Raw genomic sequence first — 24,694 nt, 5'->3', positions numbered from 1 at the left:
AGTAAAAGTTTTATGTAATGAGGCTATCCACAGCCATGTAATATACTGTAAATAAAAAATGCATGCGATTCAATACACCAAACATTCAAACAGGAAGAATAAAATGTAATAAAGAAACGATGGATATATTATGGCACATTGTCAACAATATTGGTAGTTTTCATTAGTCTAAAAAAATGTACAGTAACTGATCATATATTATTCATATTTGTCTTCAACAATTTGATTTTTTTAAACTGAACTTGCTAGTACTGCATTGTCAAGGAGATCCGAGCTTAGAACCCCTATGTGTTGACTCCGTGCTCTAGAACTAATACTGGTTTAATCACAGGTGCATGAAAAGCTTCCTTGCTTTCATCAACATGGCATTCATATATCTGGCAACTATTACCAATGTGTCATGAATGAGCGGTACCTATTTCACCTAGCAGTCTGCTGCCTCACCCACTATATAAAATGTATACTCAGACATTAATAGAATGTGTAAAATATTGTAAGTTAATTAATTACAGTATGTTATTTTATTAAATTTCTCAAATAAAAATCAGTTTATAAAAGTGGTATAGTCATATTGAATTTATGAACAATGTGAATACAGTAATAAATACAATGTTGAAAATAAAAGTTTATTTTGGATAAAGTATGTACAGTGAAGAAGAATGTTGTATATACCGGTACTTAACAATATATGCATGTATTATATATATATATTAAAGAGGGGTCCTAAGATAAAGCAGTGAGTTTTACAGTTTTGTAATGGAAAGGTCCATTTCCCCAAAAAATTTTATATGATGAAAAATCAAGATATGTAAATCAGCTTCTGAATTTATTAATATTTACAGGTTATATAAGATCATTTAAATTTTGGGACTGTTTTTGAATTAAGAGCAGCAATAATATAGGAACTTAGAGTCATCTTGATTGGATACACAGAGTAGAATCCATCCAGTGTAAGGTTCCTCTAGTGGCTCACTCACTCATTATGAGTTCCTAGCATTATTTCCTGTACAATTGGAAAGTGTGCAAAAACATGCTATTAAATTGCTTCTGGAACTGAAAAACAAGAGCGATGAGGAGAGGTTAGAGGTGTTAAATATGTAAAAGCTAGAAGATATGATCACTACATACAAAATAGTATCAGGAATTGAAAAAATAGGCGAGGAGGAATTTTTGAAATCAGTAACTTCAAGAACATGAGTCCATAAGTTCAAGGTAATGAAATAGTTGCTGAAAGCACATATTGTGCAAAAGTTCTCTTTTGAATATAGAGTTGTAGAAGGATGCAACAAGTTGACTAAGAAGGCAGTGGATGTCAAAACCATCAGTAGTTTTAAAGTACCATATGAGAATGATCATTGGTAAGATGGAACACCACGAGCATGGTTCTCATCTTGTAACTACACTTAGGTAATTACTGTACATGAAAATAATGGAGGCTATTTTGTTATTAGTAGGTTAAGCTGTAATGACTGGTATGTAATACCTAGCATTTATTTTTATTAATCTAAATGTTTTGTTTTCATTTAAATATCAGTTTGTTTAATTTTTGTCAATGTTAATTTTTATGTTACAGTTGTTAGTGTTTGCAAGTATATTAAGTTGTGTATGAGAGAATGTTTCTTTGTAAAGTAGATTTCCATGCATTTTCATGTTGTGTGGCCCCTGCACCACTCAGAGGGAAGCTGTGGAGCTTGTGGTGGATGGAGGTACTGTACAAGTGAAGTGCCCACTTCACTGTTCGGGTGTTGATATTGACAAAATTGCCAAAGAAGAATTTTTGAAAACTGCAACTTAAAAGTACAAGAGGACATTGGTTCAAACAAAGAAAACAAAGCTGCCAAAGAAACATTAAAAAGTGCACTTTTGCAAACAAGAGTACACCTATTAGATACTTGACGCCTGACATCTGGCATCTGATGCCCGACAACGATGTGGGCGCCTGACAGCTGGGTGGACAGCGCTTCAGATTCGTAGTCCCGAGGTTCCAGGTTTGATCCCCGGTGGAGGCGGAGACAAATGGGCAAAATTTTTCTTTCACCCTGATGCTCCTGGTACCTAGCAGTAAATAAGTACCTGGGAGTTAGACACCTGCTATGGGCTGCTTCCTGGGGGTGGAGGCCTGGTCGAGGACCGGGCCGTGGGGACACTAAAGCCCTGAAGTCATCTCAAGATATATCTCAAGAGGGTTGGAACAAGTTAGGTGAGAAAGCGGTGTAGTTCAAAGCTGTCATTAATTTCAAAGTGTCATATGACAAAGAGTGCTGGGAAGATGGGATACACAAGTGTAGCTCTCATCCTGTAACTACACTTAGGTTATTACTGTAGAGAGAAAGACAGAAACAGGGAGAAAAGGAAGATTTAACACCAAGCAATAAAAGTCAGTCCAGAGCTATGTCATCATGTATCAGGAATGGTTGAAGGCCACAGGCCTAAAAACACTGCAAACAAGGACAGGGCAGATCTCATTGAAACTTTTAAAATACTGAACAAGTAGGAGAATGTTGATCCCGACAATTTCTTCAAGAAGTCAGAAGTAACACAAACAAGGAGCAATGGTTTCAAGCTCAACAAACCCCAATGTAGGACTGAGAACAGATGCTTTTTTGCTCACAGTTCAATGGGTTATAAACCCATGGAACCTCCTATCTGCTGAAGCCGTGAATGCCAAACCTGTGTTAGGTTTCAAAATCTACCTGGAAATGATCAAGTCAAATGGGGGGACCTATGACAAGCTGCTGGCTTCCTGTCCTCATCGAGGACACTAGTGTTTGTAGCCCTCAGGTAAATTAAGTAAATCAGTATGAGGGTCTGATTGAAGAGAGGCAAGAAAGGGAATAATTGAAAAGAGAGAATGAGAGAAGGGAAAAGACAGGTGGAGAGTGGGGAAGAGGGAATGAGAGAGAGAGAGAGAGAGGTGAGTGGAAAGAGGTGAGAGAAGGGGAGGAGGAAGAGAGGTAAGAGACAGGGTTAGAGGGAAAGAGGTGAAGGAAGGGGGGGAGGGAGTGAGGTGACAGAGGGGGGAGATTGAGAGAGAGGGCAGAGAGGGGCAAGGAGTGCGAGAGGAGAGGGGAGAAAGAAAGGTGGAGAGGGTGGGAGAGGGAGGAAAATTGGAGAGTGGGAAGAGAAGGGGAGAGAGGAGATGAGAGGGTTAAGAGGAGAAAAAGTTGGAGAGGAGAGGGAGATAAGAAGAGGGGTAGGGGAGATGGGAAAAGAAGGGTATAGGAAAAGAGAGATATGAGAGAGTGGGAAATTGGGCATGAGGGGCAGTGGGGAAGGGAAGAGGAGAAACCCATGCACAGCTGGATACCTACTTAGTACTGTATAAGAACAGAGGCATTTACAGGAATCAGAAAAGGAGAAGGACTTTTATATGCATACGACTCCATCTTTATTATTGAGCTGTAAAGACAAACTTTGGGAACTTAATCTAATAATACTAGAAGAGAGGGGTCCATCTAATTACCCAAAGCTACCCAAACTTACTCAAAGCTACACAAAGCTTCCTGGCATTACCTTAGAAATGAATAAATATGATATATTTATTCATTATAATGTTGGTGCTGAATGTAGAACATGAAAAACATATGTTTACTCTGAAACAGTATCATTTTATGACGAAATCAGACGAAAATAAGAAACTGGTGATGCCAAAGCAAGTCGACAGTCCAAGCAACAATGTCTGCTGGCATATGAGCCTCCTGTACCTACCTAACCTAACCAACCTACCCAAACCTACCCAAGCTACCTAACCTAACCTAACCTAACCTAACTAAACCTTACCTATCCAAACATAACTTAATATAACCTCTAGGCAACAATATATCTTGAATAATTTGTTCATCTTGGATAAATCACTCCACAACAGTGTCGCTTGGATCGTGGACTTCCTATGGTCTCTTGTGCCACTTAGTTTCGTCTAATTTTGTTATAAATTTATATTATTTCAGAGTAAAAATATGTTTTTTCATGTTCTACCTTCAACACCAACATTATAGTGAGTAAATATATCATATTTCTTCATTACTTACGTAATGCTAGGAAGCTTTGGCTAGCTTTGAGTAAATTTGGGTAGCTTTGGGTAGTTAGATGGACCAGAAGAGAGAACTAGTGAGACTGTAATCAAAATATACACGGACCGGATAAGAGAACTAGAGAGACTGTGATCAAAATATACAAGATACAATAGAGGGCAATAGACACTGTAGACAGATTGGTAATTTCCAGTTGAGGGAAGTGGAGCAAGAGGGGATACATGGAGCAGAACACAAAACAGATGAAAGAAAGTATTTAGGGGCAAAGTGGGTATTAAGTATGTAGAAACAGTTTAGAACAGAGATGGTGGAAGTCATCTCCATTCACAACTTCAAGAGCAAGTACAATAAAGTACAATACAGCACTAGATAAGTGTGAAGTATAATTACAAAGGCGCTATTAACTATAAGGGCCTATGAGCTGGATAGCTCTACATAGGCTCCATTAGGTAAGCACATCCACACATAAGTTCACACAAATACACATACAAAAATATTCAGTATCTCCATGCAGTTACAGGAACACAGGTACATTCAACGTGCTCTGTCTTATTCATATATTTTATTAGAAATTATTTTCAAATTTGTGTATGTGTATGTACTCACCTGTGTTTTCAGGACCTGAGCTCCTGCTCCTGGGCTTGCCTCTTATTCACTAACTGATAGGTACGATACATCTTTACTATCTCCTTCCATAATATATTCCAGTCATATATATCCCCCCTCCCCCCACTGAAGACATTTTTTCATATATATCCTCAACTCATTTGGGTGTTCAACTTCCATTTGTGTTCCCTGGTGTTAGTTTCAGACCTATCAACAACCTGTTCCTTTCCACCTTCTTAATTCCTCTTAGCATCTTGTATTTATGGTCTTTCTGCACCTATATTTCCTTCAGCATTGTAAGATTTAGTTACTCCAGCCTGTTCTTACCTCAGGTTTTGTATCTCAGGGATAGCCTCTTGGAAAATCTTTGTATTTTCTGTTAGTTTTCTTATATGATATACTGTATAAGATATATGTGTGTGCATTCATCTGTTGTTTGTGGAGTATGTATGTGTGTATGCATGACTACATAATTACTCATGCATATATGTGAGTAGTAACCTTTTGCTCCAAATTTCTGATACTGTATTGGTATTTAACTTCTTTGCCAAATTAATAAGTGAGGTGGGCAGGTCTAGTGTTAACAGTAATTAACTAGATTAAGCCAGAGGTGGGTGGAGGATTATTTGTAGCTTCAGTTGAGGGAGTTAGATTCTCACTCTGATCATGCTTTTGGTGAACTCTGTTAATATGAGTGAGTACATGAGATCGACGAGAGCCTCGGTATTCACAGTGGGGGCACTGATGCGGCCTCTCACCAGTGTGTGTCCTTAGATGCCGGTATAGATTATGTTTCAACCCAAAGGTCTTCCCACATAAAAAGCAAGCATAACCAGGTCCAGGTCCAGATACAGTATACATTTGCAAATTAAGAGGTGCCAAGGATCTCATTGCAGGGTGGGCATCAGGGTGGCCACTGTCTTCGGTCTTACAAACTCTTCCTAAAGAAAGAGGTTGACCTCCTTCTACAAGATGAGTGTTGGGATTAACTGGGAGTCTGTAGCTGTGGTGGAGCTGGGCTTGAGAGCTGCCTACGTCCTTGTTCCCACTGCCTTTAGTCTGGAAAATGGTATAGTGTCAGTATGTCTTTATAGATGGCAGTATTACTAAATGTAGTTCTTAGTAATTTGAACCTAATGAGTCACTAAGTATACTACCTACATGATCAAACATTATACTTACCTGATGTATATATGAGGTTAATGTTCTCTTTATGCAGCATAAGAAGGCCATAAATTAAAGCTTAGAGTATGAATTCATACTGCAATATACAGTATTAAAATGTAATAATCAGTTTTAAATAATTTTATTTAATTCCAGCATCAATGATAATGTAGCATTTTCAGCAGAATCTAAACAAGAGAATTGTACTGTATATCCAACCCATATAACAAGAAATGCCTAGATCAGTCATTTATGCAAAATTAAACCATTTTGGCATCTGCTTTTACTGTACTATATATTTTGGAAATAAATATGCAATGAGTTATAGTCTACAACAGATTGGGGAACGTAATACAATTGAAAAACTTGAATTCAAGAGAGGACACTATGAGGAATTTTGAAAATTCTTTAATGAATTTGATTGGAAAGATTTGTCATTAGGCAAGGAAGTAAATGTATGGCAAATATTGTGAGATTTATGACAAACATACAACAAAATTTATTCCAAAAGAGAGATGCAGAACTAGAAAACATGATCAACTCAACAGTAATTGCAAGAGGGCTAGAGAATAAAAGATAAGATATAGAATCAGTATGTGGAAGCCAAACCATCCAACATACCACCAATACAAACAAGCAGCATGGCAGGGAGAAGAGAGGCAGAAAACTCTTTGGGAAAGGGATCGTGGACAAATGTAAAACAGAACCAGGCCTATTCTATAAATTCATTAAAGCAAGCTATATGTAAAGGAAAAAATACAGAAGTTAAAAATGGGGAACAGATTCACAGAGAATGAAAAGGAAATGTATGAAACACTAAAGTGCTCAAGGTGCTTGAAAGAAACAAAGCAGTTGGCCAAGATAGAGTCTGACCTTGGGTTTTGAAGGAATGCATAGGTAAGCTGAGTACACAAAACCTAGTTCCTGTCTACAATAATGATAGCAGATAAGAATCTTTAACTTATAGACCAGCATCATTGACAAGCATGGAAGTCAAATCACTAGAAAAATAATTAAAACAAAATGGAGTAGAATGCCTGGAAAGAAATGACATAATACCAAAGACAGTTTGGCTTTTGAACAGGACGATCCTGTTTAAGAAATCTACTTAGTTTCTATGATAAGAGTCATAGAGACCTTACAGGAAAGAGATGGTTAGGTTGAATGCATTTATCTGTACCTAAAATTTTTTTTTGACAGTCCCACACAAGAGGTTGTTCTAGAAGCTGGGACATACTGGACAATATATCTTGGATACGCAACAATATAACTTGGATAAGTCGCTCCACAACATTGTCGTTTGGACCGTCGACTTGCTTTGGTGTCACCAGCAGCTTATTTCATCTAATTTCGTTAGGAAATGATACTTTTTCAGAATAAAACTATGTTTTTTCCATGTTCTACATTCAGCACCAACACTATAATGAGTAAATACTGTGTATCATATTTATTTATTACTAACGTAATGCCAGGAAGCTTTGGGTGGCTTTGAATGGCTTTGGGTAGCTTTGGGTAATTAGACGGACCGTCTATGACTCCTTGTTCTTAAAGCTGTAGGTTTCAAGAATTCCTGTTTGTGAATTTTGTAAAGTCCTGCTACAGTACTATTTTGTATATAGTGATGAGAGTGCCTTCTTTTCTTCTATCTTGTTACTTTAGAATATGTAACACCTCTAGCCTCTCCTGGTAGCTCTTGTTTTTATTTTCTGGAAGCCATTTTGTGGCATGTCTTTGCACCTTTCCCAGTTTATTGATGTGCTTCATGAGATATGGGCATTCTACAACTGCTGGATATTCCAATATTGGTTTCACATAAGTTGTGAGCAGTTTCTTTAATATTTCACTATCAACTATATTTATAAGTGACCATGAAGTTGGAAAGTATAGCATATGCTCCTCACACAATGTTCCTTATGTGGTCCTCTGGTAATGACCTAAGTTACTAGAGGACCGCATAAAGAACATTGTGTGAGGAACATATTTTATACTTTCCAACTTCAATGACAAATACGGTGACAAAAACCTATATTATTATGCTGTAGTTGGAACTGAACATGTACCTACATCTATTTAATGAAGTTGGGGGACAGAGCACATGCCTGTGTCATAACTGACACAATGTATGTACTATACTCGTTGAATTCAGACAGACCTTGTACTGTGTCTGCATGTAAACTAATACTGTATAGAAAATATTAACAGACATGTAAATACTGTACTGTACAATGAAAAAAAAACTGAATTGGTATTAAAAATATATTTAGCATTTATTTTTTAATTAATTTTATTTCCTGGTACTCTGGGGATAATATTACTTTAATATAACATTTGCTACAAATGATTTGGTTTACCTTTCATTCCCAATATGTGACATTTCACAAGGAAAATTATTACAGTTGTGTAATAACATAGTGCATTTTTTATTCTAACATTTATTAAAACTAGGTTTGAGAACATCTATATTACAGGTAAATGATGGGTAATTTACAATAAAATATGGTTGAGAACTGAAATAGTAATAGACATGAGAATAGATAGATTGTATAAAAGTGTGAACAGGTGAAGTTAAATACTGTACAATAATCCATGATAACAGTGTTATTAAGACTTGTGCAACTGGAGATAGAACACTCTCCTGCTACAAGTGTTGCCAATGCAGAGCCATCCTTATTCTTGTGACCTTTTGATTTAAAAGCAGTGTGTGGTCTATGCTGATCTATGGGTGATTTTTGGGTAATTTATGAGTATTTGATATTTATATATTCCCCTGCAGGCGATGAGTCACAATAACGTGGCTAAAGTATATTGACCAGACCACACACTAGAAGGTGAAGGGACGATGACGTTTTGGTCCGTCCTGGACCATTCTCAAGTCGATTGTGTCCAGGACGGACCGAAACGTCGTCGTCCCTTCACCTTCTAATGTGTGGTCTGGTCATCAATATATTCCCCTCCTGTACCCTCACTGAACTGTATGCTAGAAAAAGACCTACATGTCCTAGTAATAAAATAGTACAGTACCTACTTACTTAGCTGTTTTACAGCTTCCCCACTTTTATGTTTGCTCTGCTGGCCAGTGTTAAGATCTGTACAAGTGGAGGCAGAACATGTAACTCAAGCTCTCACTGCTCACTGCACAGGCATAAGCAGAACACATTAACTAGCTGTCAGTGATAAATTTTCATTGAATTTTCTTACTGGTAATTCATTTATAAAATATACTGTATTAGAATAACATAATTACATTATCTTTAGAGCAATGCAAATAAAGAATGTTTAAGTACTGAGCATTAAATGTAATATTTCAGCTTGTTTTAGTGATGTGGAAATAAAAACTGCAATACAAAATTAGAATCTGAATAGTTTAGTTTGGATATAAATTTTTGTTGATGTGAACAGATGGTACAAGATGTTTAAATAATTATTTCAATCAATTTTATTACTGTACTTAGTAATAAACAACAATGCCAAAATTACATTTGAGATTTGCAAAGAAAAGTTGAACGCTAAATAGTTATGAAAAAGCCAGCGCTGAATTTAATGAAGCGACTCTTTTTGGTAGAGCTCTGGCGATTCCTTGAAGTTATTGTGAGTGATGGTTCCAGGGAGCCATCAAGGGACTCCTTTGAGAAAAATAGGTCAACGTACAGTATTACTACTGTATCACATTTAAATTTATATTGTAAACTTATGTGTATTTAACTGTCACAACTTTTGCTGATACTTTTCAGTTTTAATTATGATACTGGCAGTTGGATTAATAAGTATTAGCTCAAATTTAGTAACACTAGTATGTAAAAACTCAAATTTAGCAACAATAATATGTCAGAACTAAAAAAATTTAAATGTCGTAATTCACATTTAGCAATTATACATGAATTATTTTGAGACGTATAGTATTACTTTTACTTAACCTAACTTTCTAATATAAACTGTGCATTTTTATGTAATTTTTTGGCTTGTCCATAACATTTTAGAAAAAAAAAGTATCTGCAATAACCATCTGTATTAATAAGAACTTTTGGCCTTTTGTGATACTTTGGTAGAAACTCAAGAAAAACTTCTTTGACTATGACTCTGAATATGTTTTTGTAAAGTCACCCTTTGTGAACAGCGGTATGAACAGAGTGGGCAGGAGTATTTTTCACCAGTGTGTGTGCGCATGTGAGCTTGTAAAACGGGTTTCTGTGAGGCACGATATGAGCAGAGTTCACAAGCAAAAGGTTTTTCTCCAGTGTGAATTCGTCGGTGTCGTTCAAACTTCCATTTAGTTGGAAAAGATTTGTGACAATCTTGGCACTGAAACTCTTTATCCCTGACTGATGTTGATCCATGTTGTTCCATAATGGAGTGTGTTCCTAAGTGATCTTGAAGTGGGGATGCTTCCATGCATACACTGAAATTTGATGTTCCCAATGGGTCCCTGAATGACTGTATTCCCAGATGTTGCTCAACTGTCTTGATGTTCCCAGCTGCTGAGTTGACGTCCCCCTGGATACTGCCCCACGTCACCTATGGACAGAAAACAACCAAATCTCAACTGTATGCTAGCTAGAATCTTTAGGGTAATATAAAATACCACCAACATAATATTAAGTACAGTACAGTATTTATAAGTTAAATGAATGCCTATAATTTTAAAATATTATATTATTATGTAAAAGAAATAGAATTGTTGTCTGATATATAAATTTTTGTATAGCCTGTGTATTAATAATCATCTTGTGTAATCCAGTGTTAAAATACCTGTCACTGACCATGAAGTATACACTGGATTATATTGTTGATGAATATTACAACAGGTTTAAAAATCTCTTACTTAAATAACTGATGATATCCACGATCTCTGGTATGACTATATATATTAAGGGGCGGGGGAAATTATATTCTTGTGAGGATATCTGACTTTATGAATCATCTTATTGATTGACTCTATCTGTGTCTTTATATTTTTTATAAATTATGTGTAATTACCTAAGTGTAGTACAGGATGAGAGCAACTCTTGTGGTGTCCCGTCTTCCGAGTACTCTTTGTCGTATATCGTTTTCAAACTACTGGTTGATACCTGGTTGATGGAGTTTTGGGAGTTCTTCTACTCACCAAGCCTGACTGACTTGTGAGAGTTTGGTCCACTAGGCTGTTGCTTGGAGCGGCCCGCAGGCCCACATACCCACCACAGCCTGGTTGGTCCGGCACTCCTTGGAGGAAGCAACCTAGTTTCCTCTTGAAGATGTCCATGGTTGTTCTGGAAATATTTCTTATGTTCGCTAGGAGGGTGTTGAACAACTGTGACCCTCTGATGTTTATACAATGTTCTCTGATTGTGCCTATGGCACCCCTGCTCTTCACGGGTTCTATTCTGCATTTTCTTCCATATCATTCACTCCAATACGTTGTTATTTTATTATGTAGATCTGGTACTTGGCCCTCCAGTATCTTCCACATGTATATTATTTGATATCTCTCTCTTCTTCTTTCTAGTGAGTACATTTTGAGGGCTTTGAGACAATCCCAGTAATTTAGGTGCTTTATTGCGTCTATGTATGCCGTATAAGTTCTCTGTATTCCCTCAATTTCAGCAATCTCTCCTGCTCTGAAGGGGGAAGTGAATACTGAGCAGTACTCAAGACGGGACAAAACAAGTGACTTGAAGAGTACAACCATTGTGGTGGGATCCCTGGATTTGAAAGTTCTTGTAATCCATCCGATCATTTTTCTGGCCGACGCAATATTTGCATGGTTATGCTCCCTAAACGTTAGGTCGTCAGACATCATTATTCTCAAATCCTTTACAAGCTGTTTTCCTACTATGGGCACATTTGATTGTGTTTTGTACCCTGTATTATGTTTAAGGTCCTCATTTTTACCGTACTCAAGTACCTGGAATTTATTACTGTTAAACATCATGTTATTTTCTGTTCCCCAGTCGAAAACTTTATTAATATCTGCTTGAAGTTTTTTGATGTCTTCAGCCGAGGTAATTTTTATACTGATTTTTGTGTCATCATTACTGATCGTTTTGGCCTCCACCACCCACTCACTTAACTTGTTCCAACAGTCTACCACTGAACAAATCCACAGGAGACATGATGAGGGTTGGAACCTATGTGCTGAGTGTTCCCCAGATGTGTTCCAGTCAACCTCACAGTCAACACTACCACTTTGTTTGCAAAAGATAATTTTCAAATTTTTTTTGCTAGCTTTGTTTCTTTAGCTTAAGTTTATGACCTCTTGCTCTTAATAATGCAAATTTCGAGCATTTTTCTTTGTCAGTTTTGTTGGTTCCTGCTACTTATTTTGAATTTAGTGATCGTAATACCTCCTTTTCTTGTCTTTTAGCTTTGGTATATTTGACACCTTTAGCCTCTCTTCATAGCTCTTGTTTTTCCAGTTCTGGAAGACATTTTATTGCATGCCGTTGCATATTTTCCAGTTTATTGATGTGCCTCTTGAGATTTGGCCAACATATAACCAATGCACATTACAATTTTGCTCTCATGAAGGTCATGAACAATTTCTTTAATATTTTGCTATCCATATATTTAAAGGTGATTCTGAAGTTGTTAAGTGAAGCAGGGAGCCAATATGGGGTTCCTCACAGAAAATACACTAATCCAGAGAGAAGCAGGTAATTCATATTATATTTCATCCTTCTTTCAGCACTACTAAGATAGAATTATCAGTTGATATTCCAGCTGCTGCCCCAGCTGACCAATAAGAATGAAGAACCTCATTTATCTGTCTTCAAGACAGGTTAACTACCTTTTCTTAGAACATCTGCTTGGACTATATATTGCTGTATTGATCTTTTGTATTCACTCTCCCTCTGCCTATATGGATGCTAGGCTAGACTTATGTGGAGAGAGAGAGAGAGAGAGAGAGAGAGAGAGAGAGAGAGAGAGAGAGAGAGAGAGAGAGAGAGAGAGAGAGAGAGAGAGAGAGAGAGAGAGAGAGAGAGAGTGTGTAATTACCTAAGTAATTACCTAAGTGTAATTACAAGATGAGAGCTACGCTCGTGGTATCCCGTCTTCCCAGCACTCTTTGTCATATAACACTTTGAAACTACTGACGGTCTTGGCCTCCACCACCTTCTCACCTAACTTGTACCAACCGTCTACCACTCTGTTTGCGAAAGTGAATTTTCTTATATTTCTTTGGCATCTGTGTTTAGCTAGTTTAAATCTATGACCACTTGTTCTTAAAGTTCCAGGTCTCAGGAAATCTTCCCTATCGATTTTATCAATTCCTGTTACTATTTTGTATGTAGTCATCATATCACCTCTTTTTCTTCTGTCTTCTAGTTTTGGCATATTTAATGCCTCTAACCTCTCCTCATAGCACTTATCCTTCAGTTCTGGGAGCCACTTAGTGGCATGTCTTTGCATTTTTTCCAGTTTGTTGATGTGCTTCTTAAGATATGGGCACCATTCAACTGCTACATATTCCAGCTTTGGTCTAACAAAAGTCGTGAACAATTTATTTAGTATTTTGCCATCCATGTATTTAAAAGCAATGTTTGTGAGTGTGTGTTTAATAATTTAACACACAAAGTGTGTGTCTGAGTGTGTTAGAGAGAGCACAGTAATTATATTATTAGTGGGTATATAAAATCGATTATTTCAGTTCTTTTCTTTTTTGTCTCAGCAGATCAAGCCACGATCATGATTTTTTAATTTCTATTCAGTCAGTATTTTCCTGCTAGGCAGTTTGCCTATACAGTATTGTTGTACTGTACTTTGCTATACAGTACTGTACTTATATTGATCAGATATGCTTAACATAAAATATTCCCATTGGAAAAAGGCACAGTTCTATTTATGATTTGATTATGCTATACTGTATTTGTATGAATGTACTGTATACCTTTACTTGTTTAGAGAAATTCGGGAAATCTGGAGATGTGTCCTGTTCATCGATATTACTTGGAGGGCTTCACTTGGAGGGCCTCACTGGCTCACTTGTCCTGTTCATCAGTACCATTGGGAAATGGGGGGGTGGGTGGGTGGGGATCACTTGTTTTGTTTAGCATTACCAGATGGAGGGTATTTGTTTGAAGATAATTCAAATGATTCTTGTAGTTGCTTCATATTCCATATTTAATGTAATGCATTTTGCCCTATTATTTCTAGAAACTATGATTTATTAAATAATACAAATCTTAATCCAGGTGCTAATATAATTTGTGAACACTTTACATTCTAGCTCATATGTTTCGTTTCCATTTCCATTCTGTTGCATATTGTAGTATGCTTTGTGCATTAATTAAACATGGTAATTTGGGAATTTAACAGGAATAATCCTGAATTTGAATTTGAATATATTGTATTATGATTAGTGCATTAAATATGATAATTTGCAAATTTTCTTTTGTTTTCAATCAATTTAAGTTTAAAAATTTTGGGTAACTGTGAACACACTGAAATTATTTATAAATACTCCATTATTATTTGTTTACAAACAGTTCACTCTCCTAACACCCAATTTTTATTCTGCAGTGTGGATTACCATTTTAATACATCATCTGCTACCTGCACTGCCTGGTCCAGTAAAAAATAGGGTAACTCTTAAACAAACCCACATTTATTTTAAATAAAATGTAAATAAAAGAAAGAATGGGTTGCATTGTTTTTATTAGTTAAATGATATAATGTACCATATATACAATACTGTACTTGGAATCACAGGTTTCTGATTAATTATAAGCAGTGTCCTAATTTTGAGAAACTATGATTATTATAGTACCTTGTAAACAATTTATTACTTTTTTAGTTTATGTAATGATTGAATTATAAACATAACATATATATATATATATATATATATATATATATATATATATATATATATATATATATATATATATATATATATATATATATATATATATATATATATATATATATATATATATATATATATATACAGTATATATATAATGAATTTGATAAGATATGAACTAGAAAACCTAGCCATTTATGTACTGTAATTGGTGAACTATCATACAAAATCATAAGTAGTAAATGATATCTAAAATTCACACAATTATTGATTTACGGTACTTCAACTTACAATTTCACATGACAATCTTAATATAATACTTGTAGTTTCCATTATTACTTTCACTCTAACATTGAAACTAAAATAACATTTCTTACACTAATACTGTACAGTACTATATACAACTGGAAGGTGTCGGTTGCAACTGAAGCACAAATACTGCATGAAATAAGGACATTAAATATAAAGAACAAAATAAGAAATTTTTTATTTAAATACATATCATGAAAATTAATTTATTTTATTATATAACCCAGTACAGTAATTATGCATTTTCTATATTGTTCTTAAATCAGAAGTAAATACTTTACCTAATTTTCTAATGTAAGTACTGTATTCATAAAATGACAAGTGTAAAATGCAGGATTCCTATTTGCACCACAGGGGAACAGACAAAATTTTTTGATACTCGTTCATACTTTTAACTGATATTTTAAGAGAGTGCATTACCTTATATCTGAAGGAGGTCTCATTAACTTTTTATTTAAATATCTTTATTTCTTGCTTCTGAATGTACTGAACACATTTCATTACTTGTATAAATATAATTTTTAAGATTTTATCACACTTCAAAATATTATATTTCCGTATGCTTCAAAATTCTACCACCATATCACATAAGCAAAAAATGCAGTAACAGTTGTAATATTTTTAGTCGTATGTGTACGGTATGTGAATTATAATGTCTAAAATTTGTTACTTTCATTAGGCATTATTAAGCCTCATGATTTTTTTTAATTATGACCTAAAATAATTATGATAAAAACTTTATATCCAATCTGCTTTCAGAACAAATCATGTCTTTAAAAACAAATTGAGCCATAATATGATGAATGGAAGAGTCATGTAACACACTGTAGAACTCATAATCAATACTTGCCACCATATCTGCTCAGAAAATAAACATGATACACTGCAATTGACCTATGAAAAATGTTAACAAATGGTGCTTTACAAACTAAAAGTTTCTGTTCATTACAAGTACTGTACAATTATCCAAAATCATTTAAAAATATCTCATGCCTTACATTGAATGTTATTTATATGAAAATGTAATTGTAAATTACCGTATGTCAATTTAAGGACTGAATGACAGCTTTCTTTTTAAACAAATATGGTAATATATTAAATTTTTTTTTTAAAGAAATCAAAGAATTCTTTTGAATTTTTTTAGAGATTGGTATCATGATGTACCAGTAAGAGGTGATGCCTGAGAGATTTGTTATCAGAAAAGCATTGTGGGCAGTGGGGACATACTAAAAGTTTCTCTCCATTATGAATTAACATGTGTCGCTTCAAATTTGCCCCTTTAGCTGTACGATATGAACATTGTTGGCAATTGAATGGCTTTTCTCCAGTATGAATGCGTATATGGTGCTTCAAAACACTATCTTGAGCAGCACGATACGAACAAAAAGAACAAGCAAATGGCTTTTCTCCTGTATGGACACGAATATGTCTCTGTAGTTTTCCTTTTTGAGAAGCACGGTATGGACAATATAAGCATGAGTAGATCTTCTTAGCCTCCTTTATAGCCTGTCCTTGAGTATCACCACCTTGATCTCCATCATCAAAAACCTACAAAGACACAAAAAAACCCATGTTACTTAGGGGCAATTATTAATCACAAAAATTTAAACTGATAAAATGTAAATGACATATTTTGTCTTAATTTATACCTACATTCATAGATACTAAAGAGAATAATAACTAACCTTATTCTGCTCAGTACACAGATGAGTTATTTGTTGTCACTATGAATCTGCATGTGCTCTTTTAAAAGGTATGATCGACTACTACGGAATGAGCAGAGTAAGCAGTCGAATGACATGGTGCTGCCATGTGTACGGATATGATTTTGTAAATGAACCTTTTGTGCAGCTCTATAAGAACATAAGTGACAAGCATATGGTTTTTCTCCACTATGGGTTCGAAGATGTTTTTGAAGGCTGGTTTTCTGAGTTGCACGATATGGGCAGATTGTACAACCAAAAGGTTTCTCTCCGGTGTGAGTCCGGCGGTGACGTTCATATTCCCATTTTGTGGCAAATGTCTTGTCACAGTCAAGACATTGGAAGTACTTGGTGGCCAAGAGCTGCTCCGATCCTCCATCATCCTTCACTGTAGAGTTGCTGTCCACCCAACTTCTGGGCCAACCAGCCTATAAGAAAAGAAACCATCGGTGGATGTTGCTATGGTGGAATATATATAATTGAACAAATATTCAATATGATACTATGCTACAGATAATATGAATTAAAAGATACAAATATGTCCCATCTTTAGGCATTCACAACATTCACCTTGTCACATAAAAGTTGAATACAAACAAAATAGTTTTCATAATGATATTGATTCTTTTAGAAGTGATGCAAAAAAAAAAAAATAAGATGCAAACAAATGTTGAGTAGCTATAAAGTAAATTTTGCCTCAGATAACAGAGCATAACAGTGGGATGCAACAAACATTTCTCACTGCAAATGCATTATGCACAATTAGAGTTTAATATGGCTAAGCACTGTGTATTCATATCATATGAATGCTACAGTATACAGATTGAATGTATACTGTACATTATTCAGAACAATTCGATCAATTTAAAGCACCAATACAAAATTTAGTTGTTACAATAAGACCAAAGGGTGTAGCATTGTTGCAAGTCTAGACAGAAGTACAATACTGTACAGTACTTCATAACAATCTCCAAAAAGTGGTCTTAAAGTGAGACATACTTTCCTCTTTAGTGTGCATGTCGTGCACAAATAAAATGTACTAAAAATTTTACAAAATTATATAATTTTTCTTACTAGAAATACAACATGAAGACTTCTTACACAAATTAATACAAAAATAGTTTTGAAAACATGAAATATCTAAATAATTTCAAATTTTGTTTGCTATCTAGCACACCTGATGATGTCTTCTGCATATTTGTATCCTAAATTATTCAACATCGATGTACATATTAATGACTAACATAATTTTAAAAATACTGACTTAGATAAATTAAACTTCGATAACTACTAAGATATGTTAAAGTACAAATTTCAGTGCTGAAGATGCGTGGAAAATTTGACAGCCATTAAAATGTTCATAAAGTAGTTTCATTACTAAATTACAGTACATATAGTAATATTTTATATAATTTTTCTAGGTGACTATAGCGAGTAGTCTATCCTACTTTCTTTTGGCACTGTTAATTCATTTTACCTTTGTATCTGAAACAAGCTTATCTATTGTTACTTACTTCAACTTACAAGAAAACATTCACTCTCTCATTCATGGCATCACTTCCAATCATGAAACATGTTTTTAAATAACAATCTTGTTGTAAAACTTGATAATGTTCTTCACAGCAGCTTTTTATGCTCTGTACCTTATTATATGATAATGTTTACTCTTTCATGTTCTCTTTATTACATTGAAAATAAATTATCCAATCTATATATTACAAAAAATTATCCAATCTATAGATGAGGGAGACATTTTCCTGTATTATAGTAATTACCTAAGTGTAGTTACAGGATGAGACCTACGCTCATGGTGTCCCCGTCTTGCCAACATTGTCATATAACATTTTGAAACTACAGTACAGTACAGTACTGATGGTTTTGGTCTCCACCATCTTTTCACTTAACTTGCTCCAACTGTTTACCACTCTGTGAAAGTAATTTTCTAATGTTTTTCATTAACTTTATTTACCGTTAGTTACCTTAAATCTATGACCTTTTGTTCTCGAAGTTCCAGGATTCAAGAATTCTTATTTATCAGTTTTGTTTATTCCTGTTATTATTTTATACATAGTTATCATAACACCGCTTTTTCTTCTATCTTCTAGCTTTTGACATATTTAATGCCTCTAACCTCTCCTTATAGCTTTTGTCTTTCAGTTCCAGAGTCCATTTAGTTGTATGTCTTTAATCCTTTTCTAGTTTGTTGATGTGCTCCTTAATTAAGAGATGGGTATCATAAAAGATCTGCACATTTAAACTTTGGTGTTACAAAGGTCGTGAACAATTTCTTTAGTATTTAACCATCTATGCATTTAAAAGCAATTCTGAAATTGGAAAGCATAGCATAGGCTCATCGCACAGTGTTTTTGTGGTCCTCGAGTGACAATTTACTATCTAGAACCACCCCTACATTGCTTTTTTTATCTGAATCTCTTAAAAGCTTTTTTACATACAGTAATTTGTAGGTTGTGTGCTACCTATTTTCTTCTATTCCACATTCCATAACTTGGCATTTATTCATATTACTGTATATCCACTTGCCAAGTGGTGTTCCATACACTTATTTTATCCAGGTCTTCTTGAAAGGCATGACAATCATTTAAGTTTCTTATCTTCCCTAGTATCTGAGCATAATCAGCAAACATGTTCATATAATTCTGTATTCTTCTGGTAGATCGTTATAGATAATAATGATATAGATAATGAAGATTACTGGTGCAAGAACTGAACCTCACAGTACTCCACTAGGGGTTCATAGAATTACCCAAATCCACCCAAATTTACCCAAATCCTGCTAGCATTGCATAAGTAATGAAGAAATATAGTATATTTACTCACTAATGTTGGTGCTGAATGCAGAACATGATCAAACCTATTTTTACTCTGAAATAATTTAATTTCATAATGAAATTATTAGTAAATATATAGCAGGTGATGCCATAGGAAGTTGAGGGTCCAAGAGACAATATTGTGGAGTGACTTATCCAAGATATATGTCAATGGGTTTGAAAATTTGCCTCTAACATTACTTAACCCAAAACTAACCTTACCTAATCCAAAATAATCTTGCCTAGCCCAACTAACCTTACCTAACCCATACTAACCTTACCTAAATTTGCGACAATTTGAGCAAAGAAGTGCAATGCCTGGATCACTGTGTACAGGAGGCTGATATGCCAGCAAACACTCTCCAGGCAATCATATACCTTGGACAAGTCGCTCCACAACAATGTCGCTTGGACCGTCGACTTCTTATGGTGTCACCTGCTTCTAATTTACTCCTAATTTCGTTATGAAATTAGATTATTTCAGAGTAAAAATAGGTTTGATCATGTTCTGCATTCAGCCCCAACATTATAGTGAATAAATATACCATATTTCTTCATTACTCACGTAATGCTAGCAAGATTTGGGTAAATTTGGGTGGATTTGTGTAGATTTGGGTTATTCTATGGACCGCTCCACTAGTGACAATTTATCAGTCCGATACAGTGCCCCTGTTTACTGCCCTCATTTTTTTTTAAGAAAATTGTTCAGATATTCAGAGGAGGATATTTTTCTAGTTCTATAGTGATGGAGATATCGTTTTTGTCCTGTAGTGAGATATATTGGCCTTGCACTGTAATGAGGGAGATATTGTACTGAAGTGAGTAAGATATTGTTCCAGTACTGTAGTGATGAAGAGCCTGCTTATGTACTGAAGTGAGGGAGATATTGGTATTTGTACTGTAGTGAGGGAGATATTGCTCTTATACTTTAGTCAGGAAGATATTGCTCATTTATTATAGTGAGAGTGGTACCACTCCTATATTATAGTGAAGGTTATCTTATCTTGAGATGATTTCGGTGCTTAGCGTCCCTGCGACCCGGTCCTTGACCAGGCCTCTTTTTTGTTACAAACCCTCAGGGAAGCAGCCCGTAGCAGCTATCTAACTCCCAGGTACCTATTTACTACTAGGTAACAGGGGCATCAGGGTGAAAGAAACATTTTGCCCATTTGTCTCCACCTCAACTGAGGATCAAACCCGGAACCTCAGGACTATGAATCCGAAGTGCTGTCCACTCAGCTGTCAGGCGCCCCTGGTGGTGCCACTCCTGTGTTATAGTGAGAGTGGCACCATATTATAGTCAGAATGGTACCACTAATGTATTATAATATGAATGGGAGGCATTAAATCTCTTGTGTAATAAATGTTAAAAGTACAGTAATAATCTTTGGTCAGATGTAACTTTAGCTTCATTTAAATTAAACTAATATTGAGAAATGGTTTTTAGTTTATTTATAATAATACATATACAATACACAAAATGTATATAATTATGGAGTTTATATAAAAAAATACAACAAACACATCTGTATCTATATTTTCCATTTACATTATTTTTACATTATTAGTTCATAAAAGCAGAAAAACCATACATTATTTTATAATGTTTACAATTAAACTTAAAGTCTGTTTTCTAAGAATTTCCTTTGTCTGCACATTAAATTAAATCAGATAATAAATATAGGCTGTTTACAAAATTACAGTAGTGCTAACATCCATAGTGTTCAATTGCTGAACGATGTTTCCTCCTAATGTGTCTAAGGAGATTGCCTTATATTTCCCTATAGCCTAAGGAGATTTCCCTATAAAACATTATTTTATAATGTTTACAATTAAACTTAAAGTCTGTTTTCTAAGAATTTCCTTTGCCGGCACATTAAATTAAATCAGATAATAAATACAGTATAGGCTATTTATAAAATTATTGTGAACATTTATAGTGTTCAATTGCTGAACGATGTTTCCTCCTAGTGTGTCTAAGGAGATTGCTCTGGTCTTTTGTTCGATAAGTACAGTGTGAACAAGCAAAGGGAGAATCTCCTGTGTGAGTTCTAATATGTCGTTGCAAGTTTCCCCTTTGTGTTGCTCGGTAGGTACAGTGTGGACAATGAAAAAGCCTAGAATCAGGTCTTTGATCCACTCTTCGTTCATCTCTAAAAATTGATTCATGATTGACTATGAGTTCCTCCCTGGAATCTAGGCCATGATCCACTCTCTGATTATGTATATCTTCCTGAGCAGCAAGCACCAGACTACCCCAAACCGCTGGACCACTGCTTCTCTGGTCACCACCAAACAAGACCTACAAAGACAAAGAGGATCGTAATCACTGATTTTGAAACAATAAATTCCCCTTTTCCTATTTGGTTTGGAAAATTTATATGTTTTCTAATATTGAAATAACTTAAGATTACCATCACATGAAAGCATTGTTAAGTGAAATGGTTCTAATTCGAATCTGAGCAGTCAGAGAACCATACTCCAGGCAACTCAGTACTATAACCAGTCAGCCAGCGATTACCTATACAGTATATATATATATATATATATATATATATATATATATATATATATATATATATATATATATATATATATGTCGTACCTAGTAGCCAGAACGCACTTCTCAGCCTACTATGCAAGGCCCGATTTGTCTAATAAGCCAAGTTTTCATGTATTAATATATTTTCTCAAATTTTTTTCTTATGAAATGATAAAGCTACCCATTTCATTATGTATGAGGTGAATTTTTTTTTATTGGAGTTAAAATTAGCGTAGATATATGACCGAACCTAACCAACCCTACCTAACCTAACCTAACCTATCTTTATAGGTTAGGTTGGGTTAGGTAGCGGAAAAAGTTAGGTTAGGTTAGGTTAGGTAGGTTAGGTAGTCGAAAAAACATTAATTCATGAAAACTTGGCTTATTAGGCAAATCGGGCCTTGCATAGTAGGCCAAGAAGTGAGTTCTGGCTATTAGGTACGACATATATATATATATATATATATATATATATATATATATATATATATACATACATACATACAAAAGAATTGGGGTGGTAAGAGAAGAAAATATTAAAGTGTTCGGTGAGAATCCACAAGGTCTTCTCTGAATACTCTTTATTTTCTTCTTTGAGGCTATGGGTCCCTACAATTGCACCAGAGGTGGTACCCTCACAACGTTTTTATGTATCATCGTACATTATATGTCTTTATTTATATATATATATATATATATATATATATATATATATATATATATATATATATATATATATATATATATATATATATATATATATATATATATTTTATATATATATCCACTCAATTTAACGACCTATATGGGGCTGTACCCAAGTCGTTAAATGCAGGACACCGGTATTTCTGAAGTTGTTGAAGTGTCGGTAATATTTCAAGTAACATTCAGGGTAAGATATATTTTATATACCTAAAATGAAATAAAAGTTCATTGTGTAACTGCGTTCCAAGTTAGTTCCTGTGTTAGTGTCCATTCTATCACAGGTTACAATTAATAATTCCTTCATATGGTAAGTTGGTCCACAAGTGGTCCATAAACTTATGGTGTTGGGAGAGAGTTCACAGACTGGTGGATAAGTTTTCCATTCTATCACAGATTACAATTAATAATTCTTTCACATGACAAGTTGGATCACACAAGTGGACAAGTGGACCACACAACAAGTGAACCATATTAACCAAACACCTCCCTCCCTCACCACCACTCTTCTCTCACCACCACTCTTCCCTCACCTCCACTCTTCCCTCACTGCCACTGGTGAGGGAAGATTAACGGCCTATATGGCCGTTAATCACCGCCATATAGTAATAGGTAATCCATAATCCATTACCATAGAGAACAGGCAATCACCGTTGCTTCACCGCCACCATCACTTTCCTCACCACCACTCGTCCCTCACTGCCACTCTTCCCTCACCGCCACTCTTCCCCTCACCACTACTCTTCCCCTCACCACCACTCTTCCTTCACCACAATTCTTCCCTCACCGCCACTCTTCCCTCACTGCCACTCTTCCCTCAATGCCTCCCTCCCATCCCCCCCTCAATGCCTACCATCCCTCCCTCAATGCCTTCCATTCTTTCCTCACTGCCTCTCTGCCTTCCTCATGAGAACAGCAGGATATGGAGGAGGGAGCTACTAACGGGGTCGAGGGAGTGTACTGGAGGGAGCCAGACATGTCGGTCAGCCCCTGCTTGCAGATGCCTAATTCATGGTGCATAATTCATAAATAAAACTACTGTATATTTGTTTAATTAATAAACAGGAAACAATAAAACATGTTAATAATTAATAATGTATAGTAATACAGGAAAATTAACATATTAAATTAAATTGGCATAAATATTGTACAGCTAAGTGTTACGGTATTGACACCATCATCGGAGTGCGGAGTGGCAATTTCAACGCCATCTACGAGTCTGCACTCAAACCCCAATGGTATTGGACTCTATGTGAACAAAGCCATCTGTTGGTGGTAGCGTGGCTGCGATGAATGGCTCTGGTTTCCTGCCTTAGTCAGAAAGAGAGGTCGATGTGGATGACCTCTGGTGTGTGGCGTGTCACGATCAGTGCCATCTGGGTTGTGCTATGAGCATAATATCAACTCCCCGGTGAACGAGTGTTGCCCCCATGGTTTCCTCAGTGTCCTGTCCATCTAATTAATGATGTTTTTATGTTCACAGAAATGACGTGTGGAGGCGGTGGTACTGAGGAAGGAAGTTTACCTTGGGCAGTCCACGAACCCTTAGCTTGGTCCCGCAAAAAGACTATGTAGCCGCGGTCGAAATAAGCAGTGTGTTAGCTGCTGGTATACGCAGTGTTAGTGAAGATCGGTGTATCCCAGGTTTGGATATTAAGGGTTACAGTGATGTGTCTAGCGTGAAGTGGTGCTAGCAAGCTGCTAGAGGCTTCTGCCAGGGGTTAGCTACCCCTGTATGAGTTTGTTTGGGACCCCTGTCAGCGTGTTGCTGAAGACCTTTGCCAGAGCGAAGGTGGGGTGTAGGTGCATCGTGATACTGTGTGGATGGACTGGCCCATGTAAAAGGTGAACTCGCAAGTGTTGTCCAGTATGAGTGGATAAGGTACTGGGACGTCGTAATCACTGGAGTTGGTGAACACTGCTAACACATTTGTGTCCTGCATGAGAGACACTGTTGTACATAAGAGTAGAAATAATCTTTATATACTGTATTTATTTAATGGTGACGGTGAATATATTGGTGAAGGGAA

The 24,694-nt window shown here is 35.6% G+C and overlaps 1 protein-coding gene and 1 long non-coding RNA gene across 10 annotated transcripts in view; one reads left to right on the top strand and one right to left on the bottom strand.

The window, feature by feature from the left end:
- The window catches only part of LOC123746059 (longitudinals lacking protein, isoforms H/M/V), a 182,315-nt gene that overhangs the window by 18,169 nt on the left and 139,452 nt on the right, over window positions 1-24,694 (bottom strand). For 2 of the 9 annotated variants that reach the window (XM_045727286.2, XM_045727243.2), the window contains exon 6: window positions 611-5,696. The exons of 2 other annotated variants lie outside the window; for them this stretch is intronic. In XM_045727286.2, the coding sequence (XP_045583242.1) occupies window positions 5,232-5,696 (465 nt within the window). In that variant the 3' untranslated portion in view covers window positions 611-5,231. Of the gene's footprint in view, window positions 1-610; window positions 5,697-9,746; window positions 10,314-14,766; window positions 16,438-16,574; window positions 17,021-20,853; window positions 21,723-24,694 lie in introns of those variants that run through there. 5 more of the 9 variants (XM_045727246.2, XM_045727244.2, XM_045727247.2 and 2 more) reach the window with 5 other exon arrangements.
- Window positions 1-24,694, top strand: part of LOC138357405 (uncharacterized) — a 27,538-nt gene extending 2,844 nt beyond the window's left edge. Inside the window, exon 3 of the long non-coding RNA XR_011225008.1 lies at window positions 24,148-24,694. This is a non-coding gene — a long non-coding RNA (uncharacterized lncRNA). The remainder of the gene's footprint in view (window positions 1-24,147) is intronic.

The sequence above is a fragment of the Procambarus clarkii genome, chromosome 78 (genome assembly GCF_040958095.1).
Source record: "Procambarus clarkii isolate CNS0578487 chromosome 78, FALCON_Pclarkii_2.0, whole genome shotgun sequence".
Lineage (NCBI taxonomy): Eukaryota > Metazoa > Arthropoda > Malacostraca > Decapoda > Cambaridae > Procambarus > Procambarus clarkii.
The sequence above is the reverse complement of the archived record's forward strand: the minus strand, read 5'-3'. Positions and strand labels throughout refer to the sequence as shown.